Source organism: Onychostruthus taczanowskii, unplaced genomic scaffold (assembly GCF_017590055.1).
Source record: "Onychostruthus taczanowskii isolate IOZ18803 unplaced genomic scaffold, ASM1759005v1 scaffold27, whole genome shotgun sequence".
Lineage (NCBI taxonomy): Eukaryota > Metazoa > Chordata > Aves > Passeriformes > Passeridae > Onychostruthus > Onychostruthus taczanowskii.
The window spans coordinates 8,182,191-8,199,228 of NW_024500017.1; the positions used below are offsets into that span (position 1 = coordinate 8,182,191).

At 37.6% G+C, this 17,038-nt stretch overlaps 1 protein-coding gene across 1 annotated transcript in view; it reads right to left on the minus strand.

The window, feature by feature from the left end:
• The window catches only part of ADCY8 (adenylate cyclase 8), a 116,772-nt gene that overhangs the window by 43,605 nt on the left and 56,129 nt on the right, over positions 1–17,038 (minus strand). The window contains 2 exon segments of the mRNA XM_041407573.1: positions 2,119–2,277; positions 11,341–11,468. Coding sequence (XP_041263507.1) covers positions 2,119–2,277; positions 11,341–11,468 — 287 coding nt within the window.

A 17,038-nucleotide genomic window follows, 5' to 3' on the forward strand; every position in this document is an offset into this window, starting at 1 on the left:
ATCAGGTCCACAGTCAGATGATACCTGTCATTGAGACATCACTGAAAATGAATTATTACCTAGGATTTATGCAATTCAGTACTGCAGAATAATACCTACATACACTAGGTGAAATCTATTCAATAATGGAATCCTGGCAGAAGAATGTCACTGATTACCAGATCACAAGATTTCCTTCTTAGGTGTTGTGGACACACTTTTTACTCTCAGAAAACCAGAAATTATAATTTTTTTCTCAGTGCTCCTGAGTGCCTTCCCCTCAGCAGCTGGTCTGCTGGTTTCTGCTCCTTCTGTCAGGTGCAATCTCTCCCTGCATCACCTGAGGTGGATGGGGGCTCAGGGGGACGTGCAGGCATTGAGGGGAAGAGCTGAGCCCCTTCCTTCCTGCTCTTAGACTGGTTAAAAGGATGTTCCCCATCCTCAGCTGCCTCTCTCCACTATGCCCTCAGGAAAATGCAATTCATCTTGGCTCTTGTTTTACACTGTAAGAACAGGACTGCTCATGACCCCAGGGCAGCTTTCCTGGTGAAGCTGCTCTAGGAAAGGGAATGACCTCAGTATTACAGCAAGTGGGGGGATTTGGATGCTGGTGGCAGGGAGAAGTAAGGAGAGGCTGAAATGAATTTAACTGATCTATTAAATCTGCTCTGCACACTAGGAAACTCTGATGTAAATCACTATTCTGAGAGACTTGATTCATTGCTGTCGCATCCAGGCTTTGTTCTGCTGGCACACTGATATCCAGGAAATCACTCTGCTCTGACAGACTGAAAACCTGCCAGGCATTTTATCTACAGCATTTTATCTGCACCTTTTCTGGGTTATTCATTAATAGCCATACAGCTTGCACACACTGACAGCAATAGACTCTGCTTTTTGCAGGTGTGAATGGTGAAACTTAGATGACCAATTTGCTCATGTGAACAAAGCATCCTCTTAGTCATCTGGTGCTATCATGTGGGATAAACAGCAGAAAAGGATTTTTTTTTTCTGAAATTTTACACACGGGTGACATATGCAGAGTACAGAAGTTGTTCTCAAAGCATGCACAATTTCATTTTCTGCTAATTCAAAGAATATATGTTAGAATAAAGGTTTACTATGTAGAACTGTGGAAGGGGCCTGCATTTACAACATATGAAGCAAATTTCCTTCCCATTTCCTGGGAACATGACAGCTCTGACAGATCCTGATGTGTGTGTAGGGAGGACAGCACATGACTCAGTTTTGACGACTTAAAATCTCTGTCATTCAAGGTGACAGCACCATTTAGATTTTTTTCCACATAAAGATGTCTGCTGCTATTGCTTCCAAATTCCATGGCTAAAATTGGAATTGTCTAGGTGATCTTTTCTACATCTTTCATCATCAATGGCAGGTGGAACTGAAAGTGAACAGAAGATTCCTGCAATCACTACTGCTCAAATCTAGGATTTGTAGCTTGCACACTAGCAGGATATAAAGGCCATATCCAGCAGAAATAACATTCAACTTTCAGGTGAATCAGCCACATCAGACACTCAGATACAGAAAGAAACTAGGCTTTTTAAGTGGTAAACCATGCATTTTCACGTATAGACAGGTTAAGATAAATATCTCAAAACATCTACTAAAGCATCAAATTATTTAAAAGACTTCCCAGAGATCCTGCTGTTCATACCAACTTTTTATTAGACTAATGACCCAAGAACACATAATTCTTCCCAGTTTGTGCATTATGAAATAAAACAAATTATAGCTTTGTGCCCCATAGTATTATTTGAATGAAAAAGGTGAGAGAATGAAGCCTGGAAAATCTCATGAATGGTCAACATCTAACTGGGAAATTTGAGCTACTTCTGAGGACTATGAAGGCTGAAAACAAAAAATTGATCTTTTTGGGAAAATCAGGGGTAACAAAGAAAAATAAATATTTTTGTTTTGTCTTTTCAAATGGCTCTACAAGCAGACCATTTCTTCCTTTTTTGGCTATAGTCTCCCTAATCCTTGCCAACTGCAAAATAGCAAAAAAAAGGTCATAGTTGATGAAATGATGTAAAACAGTTAATCTCTTGGCACGGTTACCAGTGTAATGTGCTGGCAGTGTTTTCTGACTGTGGGAAGTACACTTTGCCTTACCCAGGAATTCCACCTGACTCGAGTTTGTTTGCAATATCCACATCCCATGACCAGACATCAAACTGCCACTTTCTCAGGCCCAGCACTCCGCACAGAACCGATCCAGAATGAATCCCTATTCTCATGTCAATGTCATGCTTTGTTCTGGATCTGACGTATCTGTTAAACAAAACACACAAGGAAAGAAAAAAGGCCAGACTTATGAAAATATATGCCAAAATTTTCCATATCATTTTGAAAAGGGTATGATGTAAAATATGATGTCAATTAACTGCAAAGTGCAGTCTAGCCTGTAAAATGAAGAGAGAACTTTCTAAATAGCAAAGGTAGAAGTAGTGATAAATTATTCTAAAAGCCAGGTTATCATTAAGCACTTAATTACATGCATGGCTCAGTGGTATACTTTTTATTTCAATCAGAGAGAAAGATAGAGAAAAAGATGTCTGAGTGAAAATATTTTGTTGGACTTACTGAGTGCTTTAGCTTGGAATTATAAAAGGTTCAGGAACAGTACAGAACTGTTGGAACAGTATGGAACAGTCAGGAACAATATGGACAGTTCAGAAACAGGAACTATTTTCATCAAACCTATCCATTCTTTTATATTCTTGTGTATTTTTAACTTATTTTCAATTAAAAAAATATTTTATTGATTGGGATTTTCCAGAGTTACGTTTTGTCAAATGATTATTTTCATTAGATTTGGCCAGAACACCCTTTGCTCTGTCATGACAACCATGTGAGTTTAAAATCAGTTTTGCCCATTCTGTGGTATTGTGAAGACAATTTCCCCTCTCAAAAATAAACACAAATGAGCATATTTGTTAAGAGACTGTTTTTCCAGTTCTGTTTGTATGGCAATAACTGTTTGCACCAGAAATAGTATTAGAGCTTGTGTTCATTAATCTTTAAATTGTGTGCTGAGGATAAGAAAACTGTATTGCTACTGCTGGTCTACAAACCTGCTGTGTCTCTGTAAAGGGCCCCATCTCTACAGTCACTGAAGTCAATAGCAGCACAGCAAGATCACACTACAGAGCAGGGAAAGAATAAACAGCTCTATTTCACTGCTCTGGAGTTAACTACCGTTGCCTCAGATGCATCAGTAACGACCTCAGCAGATCCTCTGTAGAGGAGAAAAGGGTAAATTGCTTTCTGCATTCAATACCTGAGATTTCATTGTTGCAATGGAACACCAGCTCAGTTTGTAAGGAAAAAAAAAATCAAACCTAAACGCAAGAGTTCTAAAATGGAAACTGGTTGCACAAAAATGCAAAAAATTGAAAATAAGGAATTCATCATTCCCCTTCCCTCCATATTATGAAAACTTGGAGAAAGGCAGGCATATGATAAGTCTCAGTGCAGTAGTTTGCCTACAAGACCTGTTAATCACATCAGTATGCCAATATATTTCAGCTATCTAAAAGAAAAAGATTTTAAATACTTAATCATAAAATAATAAAAAAAAAGAAACTTTGCAAAGGAATTTATCTGTGTCCTTAGAGTATGTAGTTTTCATTTATTACTTTCTTCATTGCATGCAAGCAAGAGGGCTTGAAACACCAAAATTATACAAACAATTACCCATCCCTGGAAGATAGGATATGTAACAACTCCTCCACATTGAAGCATTTCGTGTTGTGAGAGAAGCTAATAGAAGTGAGACCGTTGAGATTTTAATCTATTTTGAATAATTTTTATATGCTATAAACATATCTAAACTGACATTCATAACTGTTAGAGGAATTATCACATAATTCCTCACATGATTGTTTCTCCAGTCTGCCTTTTCCTTTTGTTCAGACTAAGATAATTATTTTTCCTTTTACATTTGATTTCCTTATCTTGAAATAAATGGTAATTGCATTTAGAGGAATAATTGAGCAAAAAGCTTTTCATTGAAAAATGCAATCAATAAGAAGGTTTAAGTTTAATAAAATGTTATAATAGCCTGTATTTATGTAACCTTTCTCTATACACATATAGACACAAATGCTATTTTACGACTTTAATTTCTATTTTACCAACTGTCATGTTCTGCGACAAGCAGCTGAATGCTCTAGGTTTGTCTAGTTTATAGAAGAGGAGTCTGAGGTGTGACCTTGTTGCTCTCTCACAGCCTGCTGAAGAGGGGAAGGGGAGAAGGAGATCCTGGGCTCTTCTCCCTGGGATCCAGTGACTGAAAGTTTGGGAATAACTCACAGCTCCCTCAGTGAATGCTCAGCTTGGACATTAGGGAACATTTCTTCACCATGACTGTGGCCAAACAGTGAAATGGGCTCTCTGCTGAGGTGATTGCTGCCCCAAGCCCACAATCAAGAGGCATTTGAACAATGCCCTCAGCAAGCTTTAACTTTGGTGACCTTTGAATTGACAGGCAGCAGGACAAGATGGTCACTGTAGTCTCCTTCCAAATAAATAGCTTATTATTCTATTCTATTCTATTCTATTCTATTCTATTCTATTCTATTCTATTCTATTCTATTCATTTTAAATACTGTAAATTGTGGTCAGGTATTTGTATATCTCATATGAGAACTAACACACTCGGGTATCACTGGAGAGACCAGGTACAAACGATGGTGCAACTGAGCAGTGTGCCCCTCTATTTCCAGAGTGTTCACTAAGGATTTCTGGATTAAACTTTTCCTGTGTTATAAAAATGTGGGGATGGCCTGAGGAGGCTTTGGCACCCTCCACCAGCCACACAGGACTTCAGCATTTGTCCTAAACCTCACACAGCTGTGCTGTCCACACCACCTCCTGCAGTGCACTGCAGACACTTATCAAGGTCCTCTCCTCCTTGCCTTATCTGTCTTTCACAGTCTCCCAGCAACTCTTTATGTGCTGCTCAGGTGATATTTGATCTCAGCTCTTCATCAGCAGTCAGAGTGGATTTGGCCTCCTGCCTGCACCCCTTGGCTGAGGACATTCTGTCTCTCTCTCTGCTGCAGTGCTGGTGCACATGCAGGGCTCTGTCCTTGCATCTCCTCTTGTCATGCACAGCAATGTGCTCCTGGGTTGATAGGTGGGAAAATAAGTGCAGGAGGGGATCTGATTGCATGAAGTAACAGGCAGTTTGAAGTATATTTAAATAGCCCTGTCCAGGACATGAATCAAAGCACAAGACTGATTTACTCTCTCTCAAATTACTTTATTATTTGCAACACAAGACTGAAAGGAGAGCTGTTGATAAGCTGTTGTGGAAATGATAGTCTTAGTAAAATTTTTGTTGTAAGATATTAAATTGAACAAAGAATAAATGGTTAACTTTGTTTAAAAATTTCTCTGCAAAGAGTACAAAGTTTAAAAGTGAGGCGATTTGTAAGTATGAAAGAAGTAATGGAGTTATTATTTTTACTTAAAATTGGGAGTAATGTGGGTTGAAAAAGATTTCTGAATTATGTAAAGAAGGGGACTTAATCATGGTCAAATCTAACTCTCCATCAGCCAGACTACCACATACTTTAGGAGGTCTTGTTTACATACAGGTATAGGAAAGACAAAGACTGAAATAACAAAGCCTGGATCACCCTTATCAATAGTGGTAGTTCTAACGTATTCAGAAAAAAATTCTCAGAAATAATAGCATGTACTAGATAAAAAATGTAGAGGAAAAAAAAAAAGAGAGTCCATTTTGCAACAGCTCAGGTATTCCACATCTAGTTCTTCTGTCTCTTAAATTTACTCAACTGTCAGTGAAGCTTCTAATTAAAAAATGTATTTTCTTCAACTATTTTACAGGCCTTCTGCAGAAACATTGACAAAGTGCATGCACGAATATGCATTATTGATGATCTCTAAAGCAGTCCTCTTTGCCTCACAAGTGCTTTGATATCTTATCCAGGATGAGGTAAATGTGACTGGTGTTATTTTTGCCATTCATCTGATGTCAGTCTAGCCAGGGATAAAAAAATTCAATTATTTTAATTGGATCTTGGCATTTCCTCCTGGTCAGCATTCTTTGATTGGTATTTGATTTTTGTGGTGTTAATTGAAAACTTTCTTATTTGCATGGAGAAGGTGAGGCAAAGTCAGATTTTTTTTTCAGCCTTTTCTGTAGCTGTGAAAAATCTGAATGCCCTCGAATTCGGGCCCTGAAGATTGAGAGTGCCACACAGGCTGCCTCTGTGCTGACCAGTTCAATTGTGCAAGGTTATGAATCTGCTTTGAGATGCTGAAAACAATCCAGAATGCTTTTTGGTTCTCAACAAGCCCTTTCACATTCTGTTCCAGACCATTTCTAGTAGGTAATTTGAATGCAGCTGCCTGGATTTGGAAGCAAAAGGACTTCAGAAGAGTGGAGTTGGCCAGTCTGTTCCACTTTTTCTTAGTGATGGCTAGAATTCTCTGGGGTTGCTCAATTTACCTATCAAGACATGGTCATTATCATCCTCATGCAGGTGAAATATGAACGTCTATGTATTCTGGTTTAAGTAAATAAAGAATTTAGCTGACTCTGCTGAGAGCAGAAGGATGTACAGGTGATCTCCTGTATCTCCTGTTAACTGAAATGTCCTTTGATCATAACATTCAGTTATATAGGGAACAATTTGGTTGGACTCAACAGAACTATGGAATTTTCCTAAAGGAATTCAAATGATTTTGGTGCTGACATGACAGGATAGTAGATGAAGCAAGGCAAGTGATCTTTTCAGTGTGACTCTGGAAACTGGTTCATGCATGTGAAGGAGAGATCCATTATTTTAGAAAATCTTGGTAACAAGATACACTAAAGTACTGAAATCTTTGAATGGTACAGTGCAGTCAGTCTGATTTGTGGGATGTAACATTTTGTAGATGAACTTTACACAAGTTGAATTTACAATTTAATGTAGATATTTTCCCAAGGAGCCAATTTAAAATAACACCAGGATGAGTTTACCTTACCTAGATTTAGAGCTGTAATCTAATGTAGGCAGAAACTCTTACCTGGAGAAGTTTCATATTGTCAGACCCATCACTAATATAACTGACTTGCTCTGAGTTCAGACAGAAACTGTAGCTACATGGGCAGAATTAATACTGCTGCATTCCTCCTCATGTAAATATGCTCTGAGGAGCAGGAAAATAATACAGTACAAGGGACCACAAATAATATTATTAGAAGTTAGCTTTTTGATTTGAGAAATGTGTTACAAAAATCGATATAAACATATAGGTATACATATACATACATATATATACATATATATGTGTAAATATATATATACACACACACATATGTATATACATACATACATACATATGTATATATATATATACACATATGCACACAGTGTCCTATGCCATTTTCCCAATGTGGTCTTGACTGTGTTTCATGGTGCATTCAAAGGAAAGAGGTCACAGAAATGCATGAACTCATTCATCTCTACCTGATTTAGTTCATATCATCATCCAACAGCAAAAACAGAGAAAGAAAATCTATTCTGATGTCCTCTCCATTCAGTGTCAGTGGCTGGAATGGACATGTGGAGGTGACAATATGATCAAGTCTTGGTGAGAAACCTATATTCAGTCTTAGAACTGTCTAAAAAGTGCTGGCTTGACTTGTGAATATGCCACAAAATCCCTTTCCACCACCACACAGAAATGAAGTTAAGCCTTAGTTTTTGAGTTTGTGAATACATCCTCTCTTCTGTGAATCAGAGCTCATTGCATCGTGGGAAGAGCCTTGTAGATCATAGGAGAAATAATCTATGGAAGGAATCCAGAACTGGATGAATAATATTAATATGTAATTACTTAATTCAATAATTTATAAATAATGGAATATGAAAACAATTCCTGTCTCTTTTACTGCCTGAGTAACTTCTTTAACAAGAATTGAACACTTCATGTTTTTTGTTAATACTCAACACATGATGATAAAAGCAGTTTTTTCATGCTAAAAGCAGGAAACCTGCCAGGGCAGTCAGTTATCTAAAACAGTTGAGGTATTTTTGATCGTGGATTTGTTTGGGTTTTTTTTAGTTGTCCTTTTTTTCCCCCTCTCTCATGAATTTGCCTTAATATTAGTACTTAATTACAGACTTTTAATGAAGACAAGCTGTTATCTAATTTCTGGAGTTTAGACTATATTGCATGCTGGGAGCATTTATTCTGTCATAATAGTTACTCTTTCAGATGGTTTTTAGTGGGAAATGATCCAACAAATGAAACTACTCAGGACTCCTTGATTCACCAAACAAATGTACCAGCACAAAGGTTTGTTTGAACTTCCACTGTTATATATATTGTGCCATTTCCACCATTACACTATGAAAATGAGTCCTTGAGGAGCTGAATCTCACACCATCTCCCTTCCTCTCTACTCCCAGTAACAGAGATTTTAGGAATAAGGACATTTGAGAAGGTGGTGTTATTCCTGACAGCCACTTTTCTTGGCTGATAATTGTTAAAATGAATTATCATGAAACAATAACTGTTAAAATGAATTATCATCTCCTGAATAAACATTCCATTGGAATCCTGTTTCCATCAACAGTCAGTCCAGACAGGCATTGATACAATAAAATTAAACAAAATGAGAGTTATTACTGCATGTGAAAAAATATGAAAGCCAGCTGAATAAAGGAGCTCCTTGTGAAGAGCTTTTCCTTTTTACTTTAATTCACATTTCCTGTGAATTTAGCTGCAGATAAACACAATTTACAGGTCTTTGGGTTTTGCAGCACAGATGGAGTATGGATTTTTTCTCATGCCTAAATGTGGTGGAGCATTTACTTTGGAGTAAATATCAGATTCCATGGCATCTTCCTGTGGTTAAAAGTCACCATCAATTGTTCTCAGCAGTTAAGACAGCAAAGAACAAGAAGACAGATTTGAATAACAATAATAATGCTTCTTTTATGGGATGTTTAACAAAGCATGGTAATGCAAAAAAAAAAAAAAAAACATTACAGAGAAAAAAATTATCTTGAATTATTTTGTTGTGTTTTAACCAGTTCCTTTCACCTACAAAAAGAGTAGTGGAGCTGCAAGACTCAAGCTTAAAATCAAATTGTAGAGTCTCAATTAACAATAAATTAACAATTTAGCTGTATGGCTTTGAGCTGTATGAAAACACTCAGAAGTGCCTGGTGCGACAGTCTGCCCATGTAGATTTATTTTACATGTTGTGTAATGAATGGACCTGACATTCTTCTTCTATTCCCTTTGAGCATGGAGTCATCATCGAGGACAATACAAGGAGTATTCAGTAATGGCATCCTGAGATCACAGGGGATTTTTCTGATGGGGCTCTGCCTCTCCAGAAGGGTTTGCTCACTGGTACAACATTACCAATGTCAATGGAGAGAAATGTTTGTCTGTATAACTTTAGTGCAGCTCTCCAATCTGAATGATGGTTTCTCATATCTTGGATCATCTCCTTGTTATTTTAGACTTAAAAAAATATTTTCTGAAATCTTCTGATGAAATTGAAAAATTTTCTAATCACCAAATGTAATTTATGTTACATTTTAAATTTTTAAATATGGTAAAATTCTGTGGGGATCAATGTGATAAAAACCTCACTTTTATAAAAAGGTTTTTTTTTTTAATCTTAACTGTGAGACATATATCTACTTCTTTAATTTTAATAGACTGTAGATAACTCCAAAATCTCTCAGAAATGTGGGCAGAAGTATTTCTAATATTCCAGGGCAGGATTGGTCCTCCCTGTGAACTGTGTGAATGCACATTAAGATAAGCAACATAAGGCTCCTTTACTCTGAACAGAAAAGCCTGGGGGAAGAACCATGCTCATTGCATAGACAGAAAATCAGATACTGGGATTATCAAATAAATTGGGGTCAATCTGAACTGAATTAGTCTGTGATGGATGACCCCAGTCCTGATGGACTTTGGTGTCATGGCTCCAACTGACTGTAGCTGTCATTTAAGATACTAAAAATAGAACAATATCTCTACTGGATAGCTGCCTTCAAGACCCTGTTCATTGAAGGGCACAGGATGTTACAGACTTCCACATGTGTAAGGAGATGGAGAGAAATTTACTGTCTTAGAAGAAAAAGTGCTTACAATGGTTTGGCTGCAGGTAGTTTTACCAAGGAAATGCAAAGATTTGATGTGTGTATCCAAAAATTTTAACAATGCTGGTAGATTTTTTTCGTCTCTGTGTTCTCTAATTCATGTTTCACTTTCACTGTAGGGATTCCAGAAGCAAAGTATTGATTACTTTATTCAACATTTAGCCTGTGATAATTGAATCCAGCCTTCTTAGATATCACTGTTGCATAATCATTATTCAGTTACATTTTCCATTAATTAATTTTAGTCAAATTCTTTCTCTATTAAGAGCCCAGTAATGCAGCTGCAGTGTGCATTAACTGTCTGATATATGTCATGAGACAGACCCAGATAAAAGGGGCAAAAATATCTGGACAAGAAGCAGACAAAGAGATTGGACAACAAAATATCCAGGGAAAGGGGATAACATGTTAGGCAACAGTATTTTAGGGAAGACAACAGAAAAGGTGTTGGAATATAAGCTCAGTAATTTTTAATTGATACATTGTATCAGTAAAACCCCATACATTTCTAAAAGATGGACAAAACCTCTCTTGGAGTACTAGATGTCAGCCAATGTCATGGTAACTCCTTGGACAAGCTCTATCCACAGGCTACTGAAACATGATCATTATTAATTGTAATTGCATCAAAATACAATAATCGAACAGCAACATAATTATATTTACATGATGGGAGCACATTCCTTCATTAAAATACTTCCAGTGCTTGTGAATTTAAGCAAGAACCTAATTTAGCAGGTAAAATTTGTTCATCTGGAAAATCTCAGTACTTATGGGTTTGTCTATGAGCTAGTTTTCTAGTTAAAGGATAGCCAAAGCTGTCCATTTTGTGTTTATATTGTGGTTTAATTTTGTTAAAGGGATTTTAGGAAGCAATTCAGACTCCTCCTCTTCAGTCTCCTCTTGAAATTGACAACAGTACGAAGTGAGAGCTGCCAAGAACTGTGAAGCCTCTCAGCTGCACACACAGCTATTGTGTTACATCTCTGAAGCAGCACAGGTTAATAAAATCATTTTAGCAACTGTTCCCATGCGTTACATGGATCAAAAAAGTCCTGTCCTTTTCACAGTGATAATGCTGAGGTTTTTGAACCAACAGAATGATTACTTGTCTAGTGATAGCGTTCTCAGGTAGGAAGTTCAGAACACTGCCAGAAAAAATGAATCAGGGAGAAAAAGGCATTACCTGATAGTTTTGATCATGCTGAGCCCCATTTCAACACAGCAGTGTGCATGGTCCTGGCGAGGTTCTGGGAGCCCCGAGACGCAGTAGTAACAGTCCCCCAGGATCTTTATCCTGAGACAATGGTGTTCCTACATACAAATGTATCAAAGAGAAAGAAAACATTTGCATGTTTTTTCATAATTTTAAACTGAAAATAGAAGTGGTTGAAAAATTACTGTTAAAAAAAATCAGCACCCCACCTTGTTTCTGGATGTTTCCTGCTTGTCATTATATAATTGTGATTTATATCACTTTTGAAATAAACTGCCTTTACATTTGCAGAAAAGAAGACTATAGTGATTTTTCTTTTATGCTAATCTGAGATGTTCTTGCTGATGGGGAGAAAGGTTTTATCAGAGCTAGGTGGAACATAGGCCAAGGATTCAGAAATGCCAGCTGAGATAATGAATAACCCAATTTTGGATATGTTCCTCCAGGGCATGTTTTCCTGCCCACTTTTTACACTGGAAATAAATGAAAAACCTCTTTCCTCCCACTGAAATCCCTTCCCACCCAAAATTTATGCAGTGACACTCAAGTATTCCCAACAGCTGTAGGAACTGATCAAGTATCTGCGTGGCAAGGATCTCAAAGAAGCTGTCCTGCATCAAACTCATGCTGTGGAGAAATTATGTTTGGCACCCAGCTAGAGATATCCTATACCCTAGGAGCAAATAGTGAAATAATTTCTAAAATAGGTATTAACAGTATCATTACATACTGAAACAGAATATTATTGTGTGATTTGATCATTATTTTAGAAGATCCTTTTCTAGTGAGCAGAAATATCTGAGTTGCTGCCATTTTGCAGTTCCCAGACCAGCATATAAGACCAAGATTACCTGCTAATTTGCCCAATGTATTCTGCTGATTGGGCCATCACAGGAGGCAATCAATGCACAGGAACAGAGAACATTACAAGTTGTGGCAAGGAAGTGTTTTTGTGGTGGAGAGTTGCTGAAATACTGAGTGTAGTATTAATAATCAACCAGTAAAGGCTGGAGTAACAGACTTTTAAAAAGAAAAATGTAAGCTCTAGAAGCAAGTGTCAATGGTGGTTCTCCCAGGAATCAAGTATGGGTTCCCTTCAAAGTTTTGCTTAGGAGGAATGAAGGTTTGTAGTCAACCTCAGACAAGCCTTGCACAATCCTGGAGTGACACACAGCATCTACACACTTGTACTCAAAGCTTTTTGAGAAGTCAGCTGAAGCCTTAAGCATGCCAGCAAGGGTAAAACCTGTTCGGGGCACATGGCCAAAGTAAGCTGATTCACCCTAAAATCTCCTTAAACCATCAGTAGGAACTGACCGTGTTTGAAGCTTTGGTTAAGTCTCCAGCTAAAACCAGTGCTTGCCTTTCGAGTGCAATGCCTTGGTACCTATTTCACACAAAATTCCAGACTGAACTCCAGGCTTCCAAAATGTCAAAATTCATATGTAACTCCTCTTTCCTCAACCCCTTCTTTTCAGCCCTTCTGCAGACCCACACAAGAACACTGGGAATTTTTCATATTGCTTCAAATGAAATTGCACATCCTAAACCCCTCCAAAACAACATTTTTTTTATAACAGTTCCGCCTCAATGGAAAGAATTAGAGAGCTGATATTGCCACATTTTCCACCTATTTTTTTAACTGTAGAGTGAAACGATGAAAAATAAAAGTTAATTGACAAGTAGGTAGGACTCAATGGCATAAATCAGTGCATGTCAAACAGGAAGAGGACTCTCTTAAGCTTCTCTGTGTTCCGCGTTTAGACAAAATGCAAAGAGATGAAGATATAAAGCACGAATTCTAACTTTTTTTGGCTTTTCTAAAGGCCCCATTCAATTGATTCTTACTATAAGTGATGCTTGCTTTTACATCTACAAAATAAAAGGATCATGTATAATGTCATATTGGTTTGACTTAGGTGGAATAAATCAAAACAGCACTTTATTCAGAGCCACTGCAAATACTTTACAAATAATAACCTTATAGTAGAATAGAGGGGAAAATGAGAAAAACTGTCAATGCTTAGGAAAGAAAGAAAGAAAGACTGGAATAAAAGAAAAAAGAAAGATATATCTCAAGTATTATTACATTTTAATTTTTAAATTACATTTTTAATTTCAACATTTATTATACCTATCTGATGACATGGGAAAACCCCTATTAAGTGAGAATTTATTTCAGCACAGTTAAAGACTGCAGTCTTCAATAGGATAAGCCTGTTGTTTGATTCCTAATTCCTCACTTAAACTGACTGAAGTGCTGGTTCCAGTAAATTCAGATGAGGCTTATATCACACTCCTGCATGTCTGAAATTCAGAATAGAGCAGACAAGTTCAGAGGGATGTGCTTTTTTGTAAGAATAAGAATCTTGATGCATGGCAAGATCTGCTAACGAGGGTCTGAAATGTGCAAACGTGAGTGCGTGTGTGTGACACAGGAAATCCATTCAGCTCCTCATGAATGTTTTCTTTCCCTTGTCATGTGATGTTACCTGGCTCATTTGCCAAAGCTCAGGAAGTCATCCACGGAGTGCAGTATTCCAGCGGAGATGACTGTGTCAGGTGTCCCCATGCCAGCGAGCAGTGGAGCCCGAGGAGAGCCAGGCAAGGCAGCCGGGGAAGCCTGGGGACAAATTCAGCTCACAGCTAAAGCTGCTGGCCGGGCTTCACTTCAGCTGTCTGCTCCTAAACTCACCATGTATCTGTGAGACCCTGGGTGAGTGAAACACCCACACAGGACTAACAAATATCACATAAGATTTATGTCCTGTGGAACATTGCAGGAGTCGGGAAAGGTGTCTCTGCTGGCACAAAAAATCACAGGGAGCTTTTAAATGACTCCTTGTTTCCTAATTTTTTTTTCCTGTTAATCAAATTATTATGACTGGTAAATGTGATCTGTGTTACAGCCTGACTACATTACTTTTTCATTTTTTATGCTTCCCTAATTATTCCCATTATACACATTTCAAAAGTAAACTATGGGCTTTTTATAACTGGACATATTTCATCTAGAGGAAGGTAATTCAACGACTCTCAAGAAGGACAAGGGGCTAATGGTATCCGCCTTTGGCAGAGGCAAACTGCCTGGTCCCATGAGATTCCCTCAAATGACTCGCTAGCTTTATCACATCTACAGTTTAGACTCAAAGCTTTGTCAGACTGGTTGTACGAGAGCATTAAGGTTAGATTCATGAATAATACGGGCAGGCATGCTCTTGTTTTAAATCAGAGACTGAGTTTTTTCAAGGCCTGCCCACTTTTCAGTGGTATAAAATTATATTAGTATCAATCAAGATTTTCCTCACACTGTAGAGGAAAATCAAGCCCACTTCCGGAAATCTTCTCACTGCAATGGTATCTAAGAGTGTCAAGTTGATATTAAATGAAAATGAATGAAAAGTCTAAATATGTATGAAGAAACTGTAAAATGAGTAAATTATTTAAGTAAGAGAAAATTTTCATACAGGAACTTTGGTACAGGAAATATTTTTCAGAACTGTGTTAAATTCTTACACCATTGTGAGGTTATTATCATCTCCTCTTTAATTTATTTTATTCCCCTTCCCTTTTTCATATGCAATTCCACAAGTTGTCCTTGGGCATGTAAATTACAGCTGATATTATACAGACATTCACATCAGTATCCATCAGTCTCACACCCCTTCAAATACTCATTCATTAATAGCATTTATTGAAGGGATCAATTAAAATCTCTGCATGTCACAAATAGGGGCTCTTTTCTCCCCTTATTTGCAGCTTTTATTTGCTGCAAGTGGAAGATTGAGGGGCCTGATTCTGCCAAGATAAATTTAAATGAGAATTTTTCCCTGGGGATATTGAACAGACTCAAATACCCAATTATTTTAATAATAATTCTAGGTTAATTTAGTGGCAATTGATAAAAAAAAACCTTTTTCCAATTCACCTAAATCCAGAGAAAAAGAAAATATGCAGATTTTTCATAAATAATTACCTTGTATGTGGTGAATGATTTATGTTTAAGCTTATTAAATATACCCCTAGTGACTGGAAAGGAAGCAAAGCAAATTGGCATAAGGTGGAGCTGCAGAAATGAGTTGCTCAAATATCAAGTTACTGAAAGACACAGTCAGAGACTTCATTAATATTTCTTGTTTCCTTGGGCTAAATTCCTGACAAGGGAAAAAAAAGTGATTTTGTTTTATAAGCTATGCCACTTTTTCAATTCTGCCAGTGCTGAATTAATCATTTCACCTAGTTTTGAAGGGAACACCTTAGGTTAGACCACAGAAAATTCAAAATTTTTTGCTATTTTTATAATTTCAACCTCAAAGTTTAGAACATTGGGGATGAAAAATTACTGCAACTGAACCACAGAACAAAAAGAAGTTATACACATAAGTCTTCTTTTAAAAGGCAGCCAGAGTGGGAGAAGGAAGGGACTTGGCCTTTGTGTACAATAGCTCAGTTCCTGAAACCTGTGCCAAAGGCAGAGGAAACCTGGATAAACCTCATTTCTCTGCATGAAGGGGGGCCAGGCCAAAGCTCTTAATCAGCAGTCTGTTTTAGGGCGGCTTGGTGAGAGAGCTCCATCCAAATTCCTTCTATTGCCGCTCTGTCACTTTGGAAAACGGGACTAGGACCTTGAGAGAGCCAGATGGAGGGGGGTTCACAAGCCTGGTCATGCAGGCACGAAAGAGGACCAGATATGACACAGAGTTACCAAGATTTTTTCAAATTTTTATACACATAAAGGGAAAAATGTGGCAGTCTTTCATTTGCCTGAACTAGGGAATACATAAGTATGGCCCTATATTAAACAGTTTGTACATATTTTAACATACTGTATAAGAAATGTGGTTTTTTTCTTTAGGGAAAAAAACCCAAAAAAACAAAAACAACAACAACAACAAAAAACACCAAAAACAAAACAAAAACAAAAAAACCACCAAAAAACAGCTATAATGAAGCAGTTAGAATTTCTCTGTGCTGCTAGAAAAAAATAGGTTTAAGGTCTCTCATGCTGCAGAAGGAATTGAGGTGCATTGGTGAATGAGTTTTATAATGTATTATATCAACAGCTTTGTTCCTTGACACATTGTAGAAGAAAACTGCTGTGACTGTTGTGTCTGGTGAGCAATTTATCTTGGCAGCTTGCGTTAATTAGAAGACTATGCTTTAAGTGATTTCAGGGACAGAAATCCCCATGAGAAGGATTCAAGGTGTTTCTTTCTAGCTAAGCCAGGAACAATTCTGCATAGAAATTTTTTCCCTTAGGAGTTTCTAGAACTTAATTTCTTCAGGTACGTGGGACACTGGTCAACAACATTAGAACATGAGCCAGGGTGTGCCCAGGTGGCCAGGAAAGGGGTGGCAGCCAGGTGAGCCTCAGTCACTTCTCCCAAGTTATAAGAGACAGGAAAAGAAGAAATGGCCTCCAGTTGCACCAGTGGGGATTTGGATTGGATATTAGGTAAAATTTCTTCATCTAAAGGGTTGCCAAGCATTGGAACAGGCTGCTTGGGAAGGAGGTTGAGTTGATATTTAAAAGATACATGGATGTGCTGCTTAGGGACATGGTTTAGTAGTGGCCCTGGAAGTGTTAGGTAAATGGCTAATCTTAGAGGTCTTTTCCAGCCTTAACTATTCTATGATTCTGTTAAGGATGAGTTGGAGAATTCCCAAG